We start from the raw sequence: 20,081 nt of genomic DNA, 5'->3' as shown, positions 1-20,081 counted from the left end.
TTGGGTATTCTGTTACAGAACAGAAAACAGACTAAAACAAAACATTTGGTATCTACAAGTGGGTTGTTACTCTAACAAATACCTGAGAATGTTAAGTGGCTTTGGAACTGGATAACGGGTAGAGGATGAAAGAATTTGGAGGAACAAGCTAGAAAACACCCATACTGCAGTGAATAAAGTGTTAAAGGCAATTCTGGTGAGGGTTCAGAATACACTAGAACTAGAGAGAGCCTGAATCTACTTATAGATGATTTAAGTGGTTATGACCAGAATGCTGGTAGAACTATTATGGACAGTAAAGGTCTTTCTGATGAAGTCTCAGACAGAAATGAGGAACAAGGTGCTAGAAACTACATTAAAGGCCATCTTGTTATAAAGTAACAAAGAACTTGGCTGAATAGTGTCTGTGTCCTAAGACTTCGTGAAATACAGAACTTAAGAGCTGGAATACGATGAGCTAGACTATCTAGTAGAAAAGATACCAGATCAGCCAAGCACTCTGGCTGCTGCATCGTTACTTTTGACCACATACAGTGACGTGCAAGAGAAAAAAATAACATAAAGGCAAAATTTTAATTAAAAAAGAAGCAGAACAGAAAAGTGTGGAAAACTTTTGTATGACCAAGTGACCTTCTGTTAAAGAGATTAATATGGGTAGAAGGAAGTCAGGGGCTATTTGTAAAGACAAGGAGAGAAAGATCCTGAAGGCATTTCTAAGATCTTCCAGGCTGCCCTCCTATTATAGGCTCAGACCTCTAAGAGGGTAGAATGCTTTTGGGAAATGCATCTAGGAAGACCTTCAAAAGCTTACTGGCCAGGGATATCTCAAGACTTTGCTCCCCACATTCTGATAAAGCACTCTTTGGCTGTTCTAGCTGCATCTCAAGCAGGCTTAGATGTGGCTCAACCTGCTGCTCAAGAAGATACAAACTGTAAACCCTGGCAGTGTTCATATGATACTAATTCTGTAGGCATAGCTTTCTCCATCTGGATTGCAAATAATGTTGCAGATAGCCTGGGGGCCTAGGCAGAGACATGCCATGGGGCAAAGCAGACACAAGGAGTCCCCAACTAGGGCAATGCCCAGAGGTTCTGTAGCGTCAGCACCACTGCCAAAACCACAGAACTGTAGGGCCACCACCATGCAACTCTAACTGATGAGAGCTACTGAGTGGACTGAGCCCAGTGAAGCCTTAGGGTGAGACTGTCTGAGGTTTTGGGTACCCAATCCCCAACTCCTCAATGTGTCCAGGATGTGGGACATGGAATCAAAAGAGATTATTCTTCAGCTTTAAGATTTAATGTTGTTTTCCCTGCTGCATTTCAGACTAACTTGGTAATGAATTATCCCTCTTTTCTGGCCCATTTCTCCCTTTTGGAATGGAAATGTGTGTCCTGTGCCTGTCTCAGTATTGTATTTTGGAAGTAGATAACTTGTTTTGATTCTATACGCTCACAGCTGTAGAGTCCTTGCTTCAAGGTGAATCATGCTTTCAGTTTCACCTATATCTGATTTGAATGAGTCGTTAGACTTTTGAGTTGAAACTGAATGAGTTCAGATTTGAGGGCTATTGGGATGGAATGAATGTATTTTGCATTATGAGAAGGACATAAATTTTGGGTGCTGGGAAGTATTCTATTTTTATGTGTCTCACAAATCCATGTGTTGGAAACTTAATCCCCAATGCAACAATGCTCAGAGTTGAGGCCTAATAGGAGGTAACTGGGTCATGAGAGTAGAGCCTTCATGAAGATTAATGTCATCTCTAAGGGAGTAGGTTAATTACAGAGAGAGAGGGTTGTTTTGAAAGGGAGCCAGCTCCTTGTGCTTTCTCTTTAGCATGCTCACTTCCTGCTTCTGCCTTCTGCCGTGGGATGACTCTCACCAGAGGCCTAGGTCATGCTCTTGGATTTCCCAACCTCCAAAACTATAAGTGAAATAAACTTCTATTCTTTATAAATGACCCAGTTTTGTGTATTCTGTTATAGCAAGAGAAAACAGACTGAGAGAGGTAGATAGCTTATGGGATATCCCCCCCTCTCCACTATCCTATATAATTACACTATCCTGACTTCTGGCCTTGTGTAATTCTCTCTCCTTGAAGAACTTGGCTCTGACTCATAAAATAAATAAACATTGAAGGGATGTCATGTCTGTGATTAGATTATGAGAGGTTGTAATTTTTATCTTGCTGGAGTATCCTCTCCTTTGGTGACTTTGATAAAGCCAGGTGCCATATTTTGAGCTGCCCCAACGGAGAGGCCCACATAGCAAAGAACTAATCACAGCCTCCAGCTAACAGCCATCAAGGAACTGAATGTGACTGAAAGCACATGTGCTCAAAAGTGAATCCTTCCATGGTTGAGCTTTCAGATGAAATGTCAGCCCTGGCTGACGCTTTGCAACTTTGTGAGAGACCCCAAAGAAGAGAACACATATAAACCATATCTGTACTCCTGACTTGTAGAAACTGTGGTATAATGAATACATAATTTTAAGCTGTTAAATCTATGATAGTTTATTACACAGCAATAGACAACTAATAAAGATGGCTACTTTTTCTTTTGTGGTTTTATGGCATTTCTGTACATATTTCTTTCTTTCTTTTTTTTTTTTTTGAGACGGAGTCTTGCTCTGTCACCCGGGCTGGAGTGCAGTGGCCGGATCTCAGCTCACTGCAAGCTCTGCCTCCCGAGTTTACGCCATTCTCCTGCCTCAGCCTCCCGAGTAGCTGGGACTACAGGCGCCTGCTACCTCGCCCAGCTAGTTTTGTTTCCTTTTTTTTTGTATTTTTTAGTAGAGACGGGGTTTCACCATGTTAGCCAGGATGGTCTCGATCTCCTGACCTCGTGATCTGCCCGTCTCGGCCTCCCAAAGTGCTGGGATCACAGGCTTGAGCCACCGCACCCGGCCTTCTGTACATATTTCTATCATACCACTTATCATATCCTATTCTCCATTATGTAGATGACTCCAAGTTTAAATGTTTAAGATAAACCTATTTCTTGTGCTTTATAAGTAAATCAATGTCCTATGAGTGCCTCAAGCTGACCATGTCTAAAAATTAACTCATCTCCAACTGTTTCTTCTATTATATTTTCTCTATCAGATAGTAGTAGCAATGTCTGCCCAGCAATTCAAGCCAAAAACATATGAATTGTCCTTAGTTCCTTTCCTTTTTCTATGGTCCTTCTAAGCAGCAATCAAATATAATACTCCTTTGTTTAAAACCTTTCCATACTTTTGCTGTACTGCTCTTATAATAAAGTTAAAACTCCATATTACAGCCTGTAAGACTTGGGTGATCTGACCTCAGATTTAAATTGCTTATTTATCTCTAACCACCACCTTCCACCTCTCACCTCAGTGGTTTTCCTCTGTGTTAGCCCATTTTTGCATTGCCATAAAAATTACCTGAGACTGGGTAATTTATGAAGAAAAGAGGTTTAATTGGCTCACAGTTCTGCAGGTTGTACAGGAAGCATGGTGACAGCATCTGCTCAGCTTCTGTGGAGGCCTCAGGGAGCTTTTACTCCTGGTGGAAGGTGAAGCAGGATCACTCATGTCACATGTCCAGAGTAACAGCAAGAGAGAGTTGGTGGGAGAGGGGAAGGTGCCACACACTTAAACAGCCAGATCTCATGAGAACTCAGTTGCTATTGTGAGGGCAGCACCAGGCCATGAGGGATCTGCCCCCAGGTCCCAAACATCTCCCACCAGTCCCCATCTCCAACCCTGAGATTGTATTTCATCATGAGATCTAGAGGGGCCATCCAAACTATATCATCCTCCAACTAGTCATACTAAACTTCTTTCAAATTCTGGAACTTGTCATGCTTTCTTTCTTTATTGTGACTCCCTCTATTATTCTATTCTTTGTCCCTGCTTGGCCCTTTTCACAACCCCTTTGCTGTATTCATTTCCACTCATTACGCTGATCTCAGTTTAAACTAACTTTGCCAAGGAAGCCTATTTTAGCAATCTCAAGTTGTGTGCCTACCCAGCAAACCTGGGTTGCCTGACTACTCAACCTCTTGTCTATGTTAAGACTTCCTCCATCAGACAACATCCCCCAAACACTTGTATTTCTTCCATCCTAGCACTTATTCCATTGTTTAGAAATGTCTATTTAATTTTATCTCTCATTACACTGCAAACTCCACAAAAGCAGGAACTATGTTGGAATTTTTTGGCAGTGAATCCCTTATAGCTAGAAGAATGTTCAGTTCTAATTTGTACTTCCTGTTCACTCTGGTGTTGAGCATCTTTTCATGTGCTTATTAGCTATTTGTGCATTTTGTCTTGTGAAGTGTCTGTTCAAATTTTTTGTGCACTTTTAATTCAGGTGTTTGTCTTCTAATTGTTGAGTTTTAATATCTGTCTGTTTATCTATCTGTCTATCTATCTATCTATCCATCTATCTTCTATCTATCTGATATGAGTCCTTCATCTCCTATGCATATTGCAAATATTTCCCAGTCTGTGGCTGGCCTTATCATTTTCCTAATAGTCTCTTTCAAAAAGGATTTTAAAAATTTGATAAAATCTCATTTATTAATATTTTTCTTTCATGATTTTTCCTTTTTGTGTCCTAGGAAATCTTTGCCTAACCCAAATTATGAAGATTTTATCCTTTGTTTTCTTATAGGTTCATCTTTTCTGTTTAGGTAAATTATCCATTTCACATTAATTTTTCATTTTTCTTTTCATACAGATTCCAGTGTTTTTCAGCAACACATGTCAAAAGACTCTTTTTCCCAATGAATTATTTTGTTATTTCTATAAAAAATCAGTTAACATAAAAAAATCTGTCAAATATGGATCTATTTCTTGACTTCAGGTTACAGAAATGACCAGAGCTCATGAGATCACCTACATGAGCAATTCAGCTAATATATAGAGAAGGAGACTCATTAGGAATGAATAGTAGACTTCAGACTTCAGCAGAAATTGAAAAGAGACACGGAAGAGTATTGCTTTATGACCTTGCAACTAGCCATCTTTTCTTCCTTTACTCTTATTGCCTACCTAGAGTAAATCTCTACTATGTAAGACAATAATTTTTTTTTCTGGGACCTAATAGATAACTTCCAGGAAGACATAACTAGATTACTTAGAACATGCAATCTATGTAATAAAATAAGAGGTGGTTCCTCTGTTACATTTTCTCTGGATGACAGGTAAAAGTTGGGACAGGTGCATATTACGATTTTTGCTTTCACAGTCTGTTTCTTGGCCCTGCTGAAGTCTCCAATTAGATGCATATAGCTGTCATTACATTAGAAAATTTTCATTCAAGCACTCTAGATAAGTATACATGAAATTGTCATAAGAAAAACCATAATCAGGGTAATTCACATTCATAGTAACTCCTAAAGCTGAGAGGGAATGTATATCAAGAATAATAATACAAGACTAATTGATCTACATGGATAAAAGGGATAAAATGGATCCATATTTACACCTACATTGGTTTCACATCATATGCTATTTGAATTCACAGCTCACTTTAAAATGTCTTTGAAAGGTGCTATTTGTTCAATGAATACATTTAAAAATAGTGCTAGAGCTTTGTCTGAACCCTGTAGCCCCCTAGCAGATTCCAGAGAAGATAGGAGAATTCTCAGCATTTTACCATACTATGAAAGTTCTTATTTCATTTGTCAAAAATAAGCCCTATATTTTCAAACAAATATCGCCCTTCTACAAGACACTGCTGTCAGGGATCCTCATGTTGTGTTAGATAAAAGCGTCTTTATGTCTTGGCACTGTCTTCTGTATTAACCATTTCTATAAGCCTTTACTAATAGCAGTTCAAAATGCACTTCCTGAAATCCAGCGTGCATTGTGTCATCCTGGGAGTCTAAATCACTGTATAGGTACATTTGAACACTACTTGCACATATAATGCAATGACAATTTTAATATCTGAATCATTGTGTCCTTGTACTTCTTATGCTTCTGTATTACATTTAACATTTTTTGTTTGCATCACTTTTGTGGCCATTACCTTGTTTTGAATCATCTTGTGGTTATTTGGAAGTTTTGTTTTTCTAAAAAATTCTTTAGTAAACTCCATAAATATAAATACTGCATTCTACTCATCTCTGTATCCTGCGAAGCTTTAATGAAGTACCATGAATTTGATTATATTTAATGTATATTTGTTGAGATTATATTTTTGCATAGATATCAATAAAGACCAGGACTAATTCCTTAGCTATATACAAATCATATCATCAACCTTTCATTCTAGTTACGTTGCCAGGAACACAATTAAGCTCATGAACTATCCAATTCTCAGTAATGAGAAGACAGGTTTGACAGTGTGGGATGATTAAAATGCTTAATGTTCAATTAGCCTTCTTGGATTAAGTCTAGTAAAGGAAAAGGTAGGTAATTTAAAGTTGTATTATGGAGAATATTATTTTACAAAAATCTTAAGAGGGCAATTTGAAAAGGACATTGATTGCTCTAAACTTAAAATATCCAAGGCATCATTTTGAAACTACAAAGACCAGATAAAAGGGTTATAAATATACTGAAAGTGAATGGTACAGACAAGAAAACTGAAAAATGCAACAAAATTCGATATGAAGAATTTATTTAATCTAGCAGAAATAGGAAAAGGTGGACAATATAAATGACTCTTAAATCTACAGTGACATCCATTATCATAAATTACCAACATGAGAAATGCTATAATACTAAATGTAATTTTCTTGAGTCATTACATTTCAAATACATATCACATAGCAAGTATATAAAAATATGGATGTATAAAATGTGAATGAATTTTTCACACTGTGAAGCAAAGGAACTTACACGTTTTTGTGAGGCATTATGACAATGAAATCAGTGATTGGCAGTAGTAGAGCTGGGGGCAGTGGGGGGAGGTTGTCAAGGAGAGGAGTGTATGTGTGTGTGTCCTTATACCCACCGTTAATTGAATGTACTTCCAGAACTTGGGAACCAGTTCTGAATATGAACTAGGTGAAATTTGTCATCATCAGAAATAACCTTTTTTAAGAGATGGCTTCTGAATATGCTGCTGCTAAGACAAGGGTAAACATTTTAGTGTGTTTTTTTTTTCAGAGTTTCAGTGTGAAACCAGGCCTTGGTGCATAAAAGTTGCATCCTATTTCATAGAACGTGTACTTTGGAAGGGACCTAGGTGGTCACTGAGTTCAACTAGCTACATAAACACACGAATTACTGAAAAGTGGGGTGATCTATCTGCAAATACTTAACACAATTTCATTCATCCTAAAAATCCACACTCTAATTTTAGACTCTTCTAAATGCTCTCCTGAGATAAAGTCTGAAATCTTACTCATTGGCTCTATTATGTCCAATAGAATCATAGACTTTAAAACTAATTTTGCACCTGCATTGATGCCTTTTAAGTATTTGAATTTTGTTCTCTCTAAAAAATTCTATTAATCTGGCTAAGGGTTTCCAACTCCTGGTGTGATACAATTTCTAGTTTCCACATGATCCTGGTTGATCTCAACCTGTTTCGTCTTTTTTGAAAGAATTCTCAATTGTCGGTTTCTTTATATTGTGATGACTTCTACTGCAATAGAAGAATGGATAAAGTATAGGAAGAGCTTATTCGTGTAAGAAGACACATTAGTTTCCTATAAATATGCAAAATTTTAAATTTCCATAGTAATCAATTAAATGCTAATTAAAAGAAGATAACCTTGATTTGCATACATAAAGTCTGCAAGGTTGAAGAATCCCATCATTTTTGGCAAGGGTTCAGGGAAGCAGGCACCACTGTATGCTGATGCAATAAAAAAAAAATAATCAGAGAAATGCTCAAAAATTCATTAACAAAACTGTTTAGCATAAAAAGAAAAGTGACTGGGGGAAATCGTTAAATAGCTTAGGGCACAATGTAGCTACTGAATATTAGGATACTTTAATGACTTTGAGAAAATACTTGTAATTCCTTATTAAGAAGACACAGCAGGCTATAAAACAACATTATATGTATATTTTTATCAATAATATCTATAGAAAAATACTGAATGAACTCTGGGAAGTGCAATAATAGGTATCATACCTTTCTGTCTTCAATGTTTCTGACAATGAAAATATATTATCTGTCCAATCAGACATTGAATAAAAATAAGTTTTGCTGGGTGTAGTGGCTCATGTCTGTAATCCCAACACTTTGGGAGGGTGAGGCGGGTGTATCACTTGAGGACAGGAGTTCAAGAGCAGTCTGGCCAATGTGGCGAAACCCCATCTCTACAAAAAATACAAAACTTAGCTGGGCATGGTGGGGCACACCTGTAATTCCAGGTAGACAGGAGGCTGAGGCAGGAGAATTGCTTGATTCCGGGAGGCAGAGGTTGCAGTGAGCTGAGATTGCACCATTGCACTCCAGCCTGGGCCACAGAATGAGACTCCATCTCAAAAACGAAAACAAAAAACAAGTTTTAAAAACACTTCCAGAAGTTTTCTGGTCAGTCCTGAACCTTGCTGTTTTGTTCTTAGACTCTTTGTGTACGTATCAGGGTCACAGTGACCTTTTCATTGCTATATCTTCTATTACAGTGTTCTATACCTCCAAGTATTTTCCATGACTACTGTTATAAAGTTATGCTCCTGTATATTCTGAACCTAAAAGCCTTTTTGTTTGGCTTTACATTTGTTCCTATCAAATTTCATTTGGTTTTATTGAGTCCACATGTCATGCTGTTGAAAGTTTTAATTTTTTTCTGTTGTTCCTTATTGAACAGCCAGGTACAGTTGTGCATATTTCACTGATACATTTACGTAACATTAGTGTCCTCATCCAACATTAATGCCCTTTTATTCATCAAAGATTGTGGAGTATTTCCCCCCACCCCTTTTTTTATTTTTATTTTTACTAGGACGGAAACTCATCATAACCAGCATCACCAAAAGATGTGTTGTCCAAACCATTTTAATTTGAAGGAAAACACCACTGACTGAGGCAGATCATTCCAAGTAAATCTGATTGTATATGTTCTACTTCTGGAGAAATTTAGACATTTGTAGGAAAAATATTTTGAAAGATTATTTAAGCAATTTTATAATCATGGAAAATGGCATATTTGAATAGTGTTATCAAATATAGAGCAAGAACTCTCAACAATGCATGGTGTAAGGTGCTGCTGGTGTACACCCTATGATTGTATTAGTCAAGACTTTTGCCCACGGACTTATGGATGGTGAGAACCACCACTCTGATTAAACTAAACAATTTATCCCTGTAAAGCACCACAGAATATTATTATCATCAATTACAACTCTTAGAAAGAGATTCAAACCTATATCATTTACCAACTAGACAGTAAAGTTTCTTGTCCTTAAAAGAAATTTCTCATTAATCTGAAAGAAGGTAAACATTGGCAGATTCTCTTCTCTAATTATATTGCTTTTAGAGTCCCAGCTAGTCTCCCTCAATGGACAAACTAAGAAAATTTATATGCTAGCATGCAAAGTACTTTCCCCAAGATAGCAAATAGTTTCCTATTAGGTGAAAAAAACCCTCTAGGATGCAAAATTCTGTTAGTGTTAAGGGAAAAGGATTCCTAGATAGCCTAAAGAAATTGATGTCAAAGAGTAGAAAGTCTCGGGAAGTGAAGAAGAGTGAGGGAGAGAATGCACGTAAGGTCTTCTCTTTACAGAAATATGGCCTGTGATGTTGTGGTGTGTCTAGTCTCTTTAAGGCATATAAGTACCTTTATTAAGTTCGTATGTCAATGTTAACAATGAGAGAAATTCCTAAATTTACGATTCAAGAAATAGCAATTATATTTTCTGCAGTAAAAAATATCACAGTGCTGCAAAGACCTGAAGACCAAAGGACAGCTGAAAAAAAGGCGAATCTCTGTGACATCTTGCAAGGGAAATAGGCACAAAAACAAGGGGTTGATCAGAGGTGAGGGCGCATCTATCCTACTTTAACCACGGATCACTAAGACTTTAAAAGTCACATTACTTCTATTGTGGGTAGAGTTCAGTCACTTAAAAAGTGTTTCCTGTGTACCAGTTTCTCTCTTGCTTCCTTAAGCAAAAGAAACCATATTCTCTCTTCCTGGTATAATACAACCTAGAGCAATATATTGTTCCTTATTTTATTCTTGTTCTGGTGTGGGTACTAATATCCATATACAAAAATTTTTTTCTGAAGTGTTTCTAGTGCTTGAACAAGGATTATCAAAACAAACAACTCACCCATAGAGCTGCACAAAACTCAGTGTTTTCTTTTTCAGCTATTATGTCACCATGACTAAGAATATCTGGCAGAAACAGCTACATGTTTATCAGATTCTTTTCCTACACATTTAGACAGCATTGCGCATACCAAGCCACGTGACCAAGGCTGGCCAATAGAATGTGGGTGGAGTGATATACATCACTTCCAGACTTGCCCGTAAAACCTTCCAGCACAAGCTCCCTTTTGCTCTTTCCTTTTTAGCAGGCCAAACAGAGAGGACTCAAAGGACCTGGAGGAGGGCAAAGCCACATGATGGAAAGTGTCTTTGTATCTGAGTCACCCTTGGAAACAAGCCAGTTGGAGAGGAGCATCTATGTAGAATTTATGTTTGAGAGAGAAACAAATCTTATTCTCTTAAGCTACTGAAATTTGGGGGGTTACTGGTTACATTTATTAGCCTTCCCCAAATGGGTATGGACTCTGGGCCAAACTGCCTTGGTTCCAATCTCATTTCATCAAAAGCTGTGCGACCATGGGCAAGCTATTTAATCTTGCTAGTGCTTCAATTTCCTTATATGTGAGATGGTGATGGTAACATTATGTACCTCATAAAGTATTGGGGAAACTGAATGAGATATACAGCCCTTTAATAAGCCTGGCATATAAGTTTTTGGAAGTTATTATTTCTAAAGATGACTCTCATTCTGAGATCATTTCCAAATATGGATCTCTTATAGAGTTGGATAGATAATGATAAGCTGATTTGTTAAAAGAAAAATTATCCAAATTTGACATTCAACTGCAAGAGTGTTGAGTTTTGTGGAAAGAAAATAAGAGAAGAGCGGGGAGGAAAGTAAGGAATAGGGAAGGAAGGGAGGAAAGAAGGAAGACTTCTTTGTTTTATGAAGCTTATGTGCTAACTTAACTTTGTTAATATGTCTGGCATAGCAAAAAACGAAATATATGTCAGCATCAGATAGTTAATATGGACAAAACAAATTCCAGAGGCAGACTAACATTTTATCTTGTTATTGTTTGTAGTAGTATCCTGGATATGTTTCTGCCTTGGATATCAAGTATATTAAAAATCCCATACCCCCTTTTTCCTCTGGCTTTGTTAACATATCCTTACTTGTTCTGTTGTAAAACAAACTGAAATATGCCAAGAGCCCTTTGCCATTTTGTAAGCTTTATTCTAAGACACAATGCTTATAAATAAAGCACTATAATGTCATAAAAACTCTCAACAAATGTACAGCCGTGCATTTACAGTTTCTTTTAAAAATAGATGAAGATTACACGTTTTAACATGAATGAGAAACTACAGAAAAAAATCATGGGAACTCAGGAAAATGAGTGAAGCAAAAACTGTTCCGTATATAACAGAAATGGGTATTTACTCAGTAACAGTGACAACAAAGCTAAACACAAGGAAATTAGTACTTTGTAGATTAGGTAACAAAAAGCTATAAAATTGCCTCGTTTTGATCCCTTTGAAGTTTCTTAGAAACAGCTCTCACTACATAGGTAAATATGTGAACTTGGTAGTTGACTATTTATTCATCAAGATGTTCTTCACCTTCATGGAAGGAAATGAGCTTCTATTTTCTGAAGAATCCAAGGTGTGAACAAAAAGAGACGTATCTGTGGAGAAAGAAGAGCTTTTCTACTCAAAAAAAAAAAAAAAAAAAAAAAAAAAAAAAAAAAAAAAATTTGTGCCTATTCTGAAAGGAAACAAAAAAGTAGTTAACTAAAAAAAAAAAGAAAAAAACTGAATGAGATTTTCTGCACTGTTACAATGCCCAAGGACAGTTCTGATTCGATGCCTTAGCAATTTACATGGAATTTTACTCTGGTGTTTTCTCTACAGTTCAGCAAAAACAAGCAACAGAACAATATACTATTTCTGAGCCACAGGAACCATTTTCAGAGGCCATTGTACGTAGTTTCAAAATTCTTCACTTCTAACAGTATCATATAAATGGACTGCAGAGAAAAAAAAATCCTTTTCAATGCTTTATGCAGACTAAGTCTTGCGGGACATTTGGGGCTTTCATTCACCTTCCAGAAGGGTATCTAGGCTCAAGTTCACATATAGCGCAGGGATGAGCATGAACCCAAAGGGTAGTGTTAGTGCTGATGGATAATTTCACTAACTTGAGCAGCAGGGTTGGTTTGAATATGAGGACACTTTAGCTCTGGGGAAATGTCAGCAACAGGGCCTGCCAGTTTCACCAGGCAACCTCCAACACTCAACCAGCTCTTGGTGTATCAATGGCTTGCTCATCCTCAATTACAAAGAGAAAGTAAGAAACTCACCTTTATGTTCTTTAAACAAGTCCTAGAATTTCGTGATAACAGAACATAGCCTAGCCTTACCAATAGCAACACACAGAGAGAACAGAGGGTGTAGACAATCAATGAGATATGTTCCTTCAATAATGAAAATATTTCTCCACTTCAGTGTGCTCATCCTGAGCAGAGTTAACACAATTTGGAGCCCTTGGATTCCATGAATAGACTCTTTAGTAAAATCAGTTCGGCATTTTTTTTTCCCAGCTACTCTTCTGTCTAAAAAGTGTAGTGGAAAAATTACTAGAGAAGAAAACATGAGACAAGAATTTGAGTCTCAGTGCTGCCATTAGTCCAGTTTATTACTATAGGCAAATCACTCCACCTCTGTCTGTTTCCTCAGCTCCAAGGTGTAGGAGTTGAATTGACTGGTCTTTAAAATCTCTTTCAGCTCTAAAAGCCTACACTACTTACAAAGGCTAGCACTGGCTCCTTCAGTCACTAATCTATGTACACTATTAAAATGATGAGGTCTTGTCTTTTAAATATGTTGTTTTAAGAAAAAAGCATTTTTTCCCTCCTGGCCCCCAGACTGTAAATCCTTTGTTGTGCTAAGCCATGCAAACAACGGACACTGAATAACATAATTTATTGTTTGCATTTGACATGTCACATTAAAGGCTAGATGGGCCCATTGTTTTTGTTTTTTTAAAAATCAGTCATCTGATTATATTTTCTTGCTTATTGAAATTAAACCAAGCTCATAATTAACGTCCAATTAACACTACCAGGTGAAGTACTTTAGTGCTGTCTCTTTTCTAAGTAACAGTCTTTCTCTTCTGCTGGCCTTCTACTTCTTGGAAGGTTAGCAGGTCCCCAATTCAGACTCTTGTTCCTACCTCAGCTGATTCATACCAAATCCTCCAAGAGCAATCTCCTTATATAAATTTCCTTTTTCACAGTGGTCACAGTTCTCTAGCTATATAATAAAAATCATGCAAATCTGGATTTTGCTTATGCTAAAGACTGGCTTATTTGAATAGGAGGACCAATGTTCATTTGCTTCAGTGTGAATGAAGCTTGATGCAATGTTTTTCAATGTGACTTTAGCTAAGCCTGCAATCGGCAGAACCCACAATACAGATTGCTATACTTACAAGTCTGATTTGTGACAACTGTGGCATCTAATTGTGTTTTCTAGATTTAGCAGCTTCTCTAGCTTTATTCTTCTGGCCAGCTTTTGAATATGATTTTATGTACTCTTAGCAATCAGTCCATTTAATTTGGATTTTTGCTTTTTTCATCAGGATTCAAAATGTAACCCAACAAATTTCAGATGAAGTCTAAAATAGGGTTTTCTATGATTCACATACACCAGTGAAGAATATAGGATTATACATATGCCTTTATATATAGTTATAAGTATATAATGTATATATATATGTGTGTTCACACACACACAAATGGACTCTATGTGCATATATACAAACATTCCTCCAAATCCCAATTGCTTTTTCTTTGATAGCTTTGATAGCAATGTAAAAATCATATACTCTAAAAGGTTTCTTATTCACATTATCATCATAACAATGTAAATCATTACTACTTCTCACGTGGTTAAATTGGAAAAGATTCAAACATTCATTTGAAAACTTTTAAAAAATTACTTTGCTTTTTCATAGAATTATGCAGAATAGAAAATAATATTTAGTCTATTATTTTTATCTTGAATGTTTTCATGCCAATTTCAGAAAAATTGTGACCCATTTTTATAGTTCATTTTCCTAGAGCCACGGATAGTATTGAAATATTTTTATTTTTCACATATTAGTTTCTGGGATAAATACCCATCAGTGATAAGTAAGTTCAGTTAAATTTTTCAATGTTTAAATGTTGGATAGAATATCTTTCATTTCACCAGAATCTGTGGGAATTGATCAGAAATTTGCATGGCAAAATAGTCTCCTTGAATTGCTCCCTTACCAAGCTCTTCTCTATCAGTAAATCATAGATGAAAAATTTATTCTCAACATGGGAGAAATTAGACTTTGCATTTTCACTAGAATTAGAAAGATGGAACAAAGAAAAACAGGAAATAAAAGCAGAGAAAAATAAGTTGTGAGATTCTATCAAAATGCTGATTATACTGGAAATCATTTAACTGAGTTTCCAAATTGAGAAAAACTTGTGCTTTTTTGTTTGTTTCCTGCTTGTAGAAAGAAAAAGACAAAGAAAACAACAATAAAAAATGTAGAGTAGCAGTTTAGATGCAAAAAGAAAGGAAAGAAAGAGGAGAGGAGAGAAAAAAAAAGCCCCTTTCCACCCCTTCTAAGAAAACACTGGAGTCTACATATTCCACACACAACTTCCGCCATAGAGTGAAGGATACAATATGCTGCAAAAGTCTTCATCAGAGAAAGCTACAACCAGGCAGGAGAGCAAGCAAGTTTTCAAATGTTTCTTATCAGCAGGGGTTAAAACAAATAAGAGTTGGCCCTTCATTTATTAGAAAACTAAATAAATTAAGTTCATGTCCCAAGGCATTCTGATTAATCAAGGATTTCTTTTTATTTTAAGGTGAAACAACAGGGGGAAAAACAGTCTGTATGGCAATTTTAACATTTGTCTCTATTTTTCTTTCAGTAGGCATTTCTATCTATCATTAGTTCAAAAAAACTTAACAATCATAGAATTAAAAATTGCATAAGGGAACAACAGAATAACAACTCCTTCCGAGGATAGAACTGGGGCTTAGTAATTTTTATGGGTGTGAATATTGAGGTATCAAAATGGCAGAAGACAGCAGGCAAAAGGCCTTTATCCAAGACGGCACATTTTAATGATAGCTCACCATAATACTTAGCACTAGTAAGTACCTACAAGTGCTTCTGAAGTGAAATGTATCATTACTTCCAGTCTCCAAAACATTCTGTAAGTTGAGCCTGGGTTTTGTCTTTTGAATCATTCTGCAAGGATGTTTTTGAACTCTCAGCTACTCTCTCAGCAAATCAATCCTTTAATATTTAATGAGCAATGAGTATATGAAAAATAGAATTGTCTCAACCCTGGGACAGGAAACTATATTTCTCTGCCTTCATTTCCTCCCTGTTGTCCCTGCTTTTTCATCTTTCCCCTCCTAAATAGAATCACACGTATATATATGTGTACAGAAAAACTACTCAAAACTACTTATTTTCACAGGGGTCCTAGCGTATGGCCAAGACCATCCTTTGTGATACTTTTTGTGTAATCCTGATATAATGTATTTGGCACAGAGATCAACTGGTTACTAGTTTACATAAATTCTATTCTATACAAATATTAGCAAGTAGAGCAATCTGGAATATAACAGAACAATGACCAAATTACAGATCATCTGCTAAAGAGCTAGCAGAATACACAGACAATAGTCCAATGGGGTGTTCAGGGGCATCACATGGTATAACAGATGTTAAAGGACTGTAAATGACAAAGTACCTTGGACATTAAGGTTATTATTATTGTTGTTATTGTGGCATAACAGCTGACACACTATGGGAAAAATAAATTCCTACAAGGCAAAAGCTCTGGTCAGGTTTAATATAAGGAATCATTTCCTCTCCATGTCTAACAGTTGGCACTTGGCAATGAGAATGTAATGTTTAGAGAAACACATCTTGGGCCTATAAAATAGAAATTTGAATATACAAATATATATTATGAAGTATGATAGGATACAAATTGATGTAAAAATATGCTTTGCTTTCTGTGTTTCATGATTTTAAAAATCATACGGTTTTGTGTTGTTGGATGTTGAAGCAGAGTTAGTAAACCCTTTGGTTATGTTTTAGGAATATTTTCACAGTATATGTTACTACAGTGTTGAAGTTGGTATCTTACATATTAAGTAGTCTTCCGAAATATTTAAGACTCAACCAAAAATAACTAAAAATTAATATAGATCATTCTAATCACATGTTCAGTTATATTGTTGGTAGTAAGAATGGATGGTAAGAGTGGAAATTCATCAAGATTTGCTACTTAGCCCATTTTGATTTATGTGTTTGTGATAGTCAAGTAATCCTGAAGTGTAGGACGTCCATGAAATCTTCATTGTTAATTAGGCAATGGCCTGAGGCTTTAGCTGTAGGAAATACTGTAGAAAGATGGTATATTAGGAAGTGATATTTTCCCGTCCTTAGGCTAACTAGTAAGATACTTGCACCCTGATAGCAGTTCTTGGGTCAGTGTTTGAAAATCAATCATTCTTCAAGATGGCGGAGCTGCTGAGATTCAAGAAGCCATTGAGTCAATCACCTCGCCTCATGAGGCCAAACTCTTTTGGCTTTTGGAAGTTACTCACTGTTGAACAATTCTAGGCAGCTATCTCGAAGGATAATCTTCCCATTTCTTAGGTCACAGTTGTCATGTCACTGGCCTTCATCTCAATTCCAGTTAAATTATAAAGTGCGGTATGTGGTGTTGAACCTCCAGAAAGAACATCATGAGCACAACCATCCTCCATGAAATGCTGAGTTTAAATTACTAGCAGAGTCACCATCCACATCTGAGAGTGTACAGGAACTTGATAATCATTGTTGTTGTCTTTATCGTTACCATCATCTCCATTAGCATCATCAGCATCACAGTTGCAGTATGGGGATCACGTTAAGTGATGTGGCAAGATCAGAAAAACCATTATCAAGACAATGTCCAGTTTGGATGTGTAAATATTATCCTGTGCTTCTTGGCCCATTTAGCAAACACTTTCTTTTCAGTGATAAACCTATGACCCCCATATGGGGCATGTTCATGAAGAAAATATTCATCACACTCATCTCTTCCTTGTTCATAGTAATGGTAGGGGACTTTTCTATACCCTTCTGTCCTAGAAAAGAAAAAAAAAGAAAAGGAGAGAAAGATTGAGATGAAGAATGAAACACTCATTTACAAGAATCCATTATGTGCCCAGTAAATGCATTTACTCACAAACCCACACATGATTCTTGTCCATGAACTCAGTTAAAAGCTATTATATGTATGAAAGCTTTTAGGAAGATGTACCAGGTTCTTAGTGGTTTAATAGATCAAAAAAAATTTATATATCATGCCAATTACATTCAAACATATGGCTATCCTTTGAAAAAAGAAATGGTGTGTAATGGAAGAAACTTTAGATAGCCTCTTGCAGAACTTGAAGAAACTGTGATTTTTCACAGTAAGATATTGGGTTCATCTGAGCTCCATTATGCTTATAGTTAGGGAAGAAATATTTGTCCATGATGATTGTGGCTGAGAGTTACCATTTTGACATTATGATTAAAACAGTCTGTGAATTATATTGTGCCAATTGTTGGTAGGGAAATAGATTTCATTATCCTGATGAAGCATGGAGGGTTTGTTTTATTATCTAATTAGAAACTATCCCACCAGCGAGGATATACTGTGGGTAAACACATTCATTTTAAATAAGGATCTGGCAGATTACTCACTTATTAGTGAAGTATAATTTCCAGGAATTCTTGTTAAGCTGTCAGTTTTTCTGAGGCTTCAGGACATTTTTTTGTTCATGATCAAATCTAACTAACCATTGAGTAGATAGCTATCCATCAAGCCATCAGAGCAGCAGAAATGACAAACTTGCTTTTGCAAATTAAACAACCACTAAACTTCTATATTTTCAAGCCACAAGTTCCTGCTATGCCACTGATTAAGGGAAAAGTGTTCCTCCTGAGACTTGACATTAGACTGGTAAATATTTTTCTTTTTATCACCCCTAGAAGTCACAACCTGATGCACTGACAATAAAATGTCATGTCAGCAAAGAACACTGGGAAATAATTGTTGCTTTATCTGTTTCTTAGATTTATGGTATTAAAATGAATTGTGATATTTTGACAAGATCTCAGAATTGGAGCTGCATAAAAATAATTTCCTGTGATCTTACTTGCAGTAGGTGTCATTTATCATCCCGTAGACGTGAATGCCATAACAGGCGTCCATGGCCAGAATGAAGGTAAACCACCCTGTGCTGAGATACGAGCCAGACTGGACTCTGAGGGAAATGAAAACAAACAATAACAAACAGGACAAAACACAGAACACACACACAGAACAATAAGGTGTGTGAGAAACAAGCAACATTTCATCAAAAACATAGCACTTGTTATCAGGAAAAAGCATTGAGAAACTTGACAATATGTCAAAGATGAACACTTATTTTGAATTATCTCTGAATAATTTATAGGAATGCTCTTGCTCTTACTACCTTAAGCCCCAAAGCTATGTTGTGTGGAAGAGAAGCCATATGGCAAATATCTGAAGTCAAATAATCTTGCTCCCTTCAGGTGAAAAATAATTTATTTAATTTTCCATAAGACACAAATTAGTGCTGTCTATCAGAGGAAAGGTTCTCTTAAAGTTGCTTGGAGCCTGGATGGGTACTGAATGATAATAGTGCTATCTTGCTTACCTGGACATATTACTACTTTCTTAAAGGCTGCTTGGGTTTCTAAGTATAACTTACATGCAGTGTATGTGATTAACTTGAAATGAAAGCATCTGAAAAGATTTCCTTAACTGCTTTCCAGGCGTTATAAGACAAGACTTTTCCTTTTTAAGACCTACATTACCAACTTCATTGTATTTCCATTGAACAAGCTACATGGTAATCATTGTTCTGGAGGCTGGGGATACAATAACGATCAAAACAACCAAAGCTTCTGTCTTTGTGAAGGCCAGTGGATTGGATTTGGAGGTAGCTATGTTATAAAAGTTGGCCAGGAAAGGCTTCTTTGATCATGGGAACAAAGATCTGAAAAAGACAGAGGGGAGGGTCAAGGAGGAAGAAGGCATGTGGACCACATGAGGAAAAGGCATTTCAGGAAGAGGGAAGGGCAAGAACAAAATCACAAATATGGAAGTATGGTTGGTATGTTCAAAGAAGATCTGGGAAATACAGGAACTGAGTGGGAGGGTGGGGATGTACTTAGATGCAGTGCTGATTGGGCATCTGCCAAGTTCCAAATGGTTCAAAGGAATGTTCAGTGAAAAGCTGGATCTCCCTATTTGTCTTTAGCCAATGTGACTCAACACATTCAAAACAGATGAATGCCCATCTCCTTAAAACTCTCTCCACAGGGGCATTTGAACTACCCCAATTTGTTTGACGGCTGTGTAGCAACACCTCTGAGAAAGATTAAATGGTCTACCTTCCATGTAGACTTCTTGGCCTACAGGAGCACAGCCAGTTCAAACTGACACTTAGATACTGATAACCGCTGTCTGGATTCAGCCCTCCAGCCAGTACTTGCCCAATATTGTTGATGCACACCCCAGCACCAAGCCATCAGTGTGCTATAATTAGGAGCCTTGAATCCTTTGCTGCTGCTGCTGCTGCTTCTTTTTAACAGGCACTACTTAGTGTCAAATTACTTACAACAGTGCCAGCATTTCAGGAAAAACACAAACTCACAGTGGGGGTAGATGATTGGATTTTTTAGCCTTTACTTGCATTGACTTTGGGTGATTCACAAGGAGACACAAACTCAGCCCATATACCTCCTCTCTGCATACTTGTCACTGAGTCTCAAATGTCACTGCTTAAGT

The 20,081-nt window shown here is 36.7% G+C and overlaps 1 protein-coding gene across 1 annotated transcript in view; it reads right to left on the bottom strand.

Moving 5' to 3' along the window:
- Positions 1-15,037: 15,037 nt before the first annotated feature.
- ST6GALNAC3 (ST6 N-acetylgalactosaminide alpha-2,6-sialyltransferase 3) overlaps positions 15,038-20,081 on the bottom strand; it is a 575,754-nt gene continuing 570,710 nt past the window's right edge. Inside the window, exons 4-5 of the mRNA XM_030913646.1 lie at positions 18,421-18,528; positions 15,038-17,361 (exon numbers count right to left, since the gene is read on the bottom strand). Of these exons, the coding sequence (XP_030769506.1) occupies positions 17,175-17,361; positions 18,421-18,528 (295 nt within the window). The 3' untranslated portion in view covers positions 15,038-17,174. The remainder of the gene's footprint in view (positions 17,362-18,420; positions 18,529-20,081) is intronic.

This window comes from Rhinopithecus roxellana, chromosome 12 (assembly GCF_007565055.1).
Source record: "Rhinopithecus roxellana isolate Shanxi Qingling chromosome 12, ASM756505v1, whole genome shotgun sequence".
In the NCBI taxonomy this organism is placed as follows: domain Eukaryota; kingdom Metazoa; phylum Chordata; class Mammalia; order Primates; family Cercopithecidae; genus Rhinopithecus; species Rhinopithecus roxellana.
Note: the sequence above shows the minus strand (reverse complement) of the source record. Positions and strands in the feature narration are given on the sequence as shown.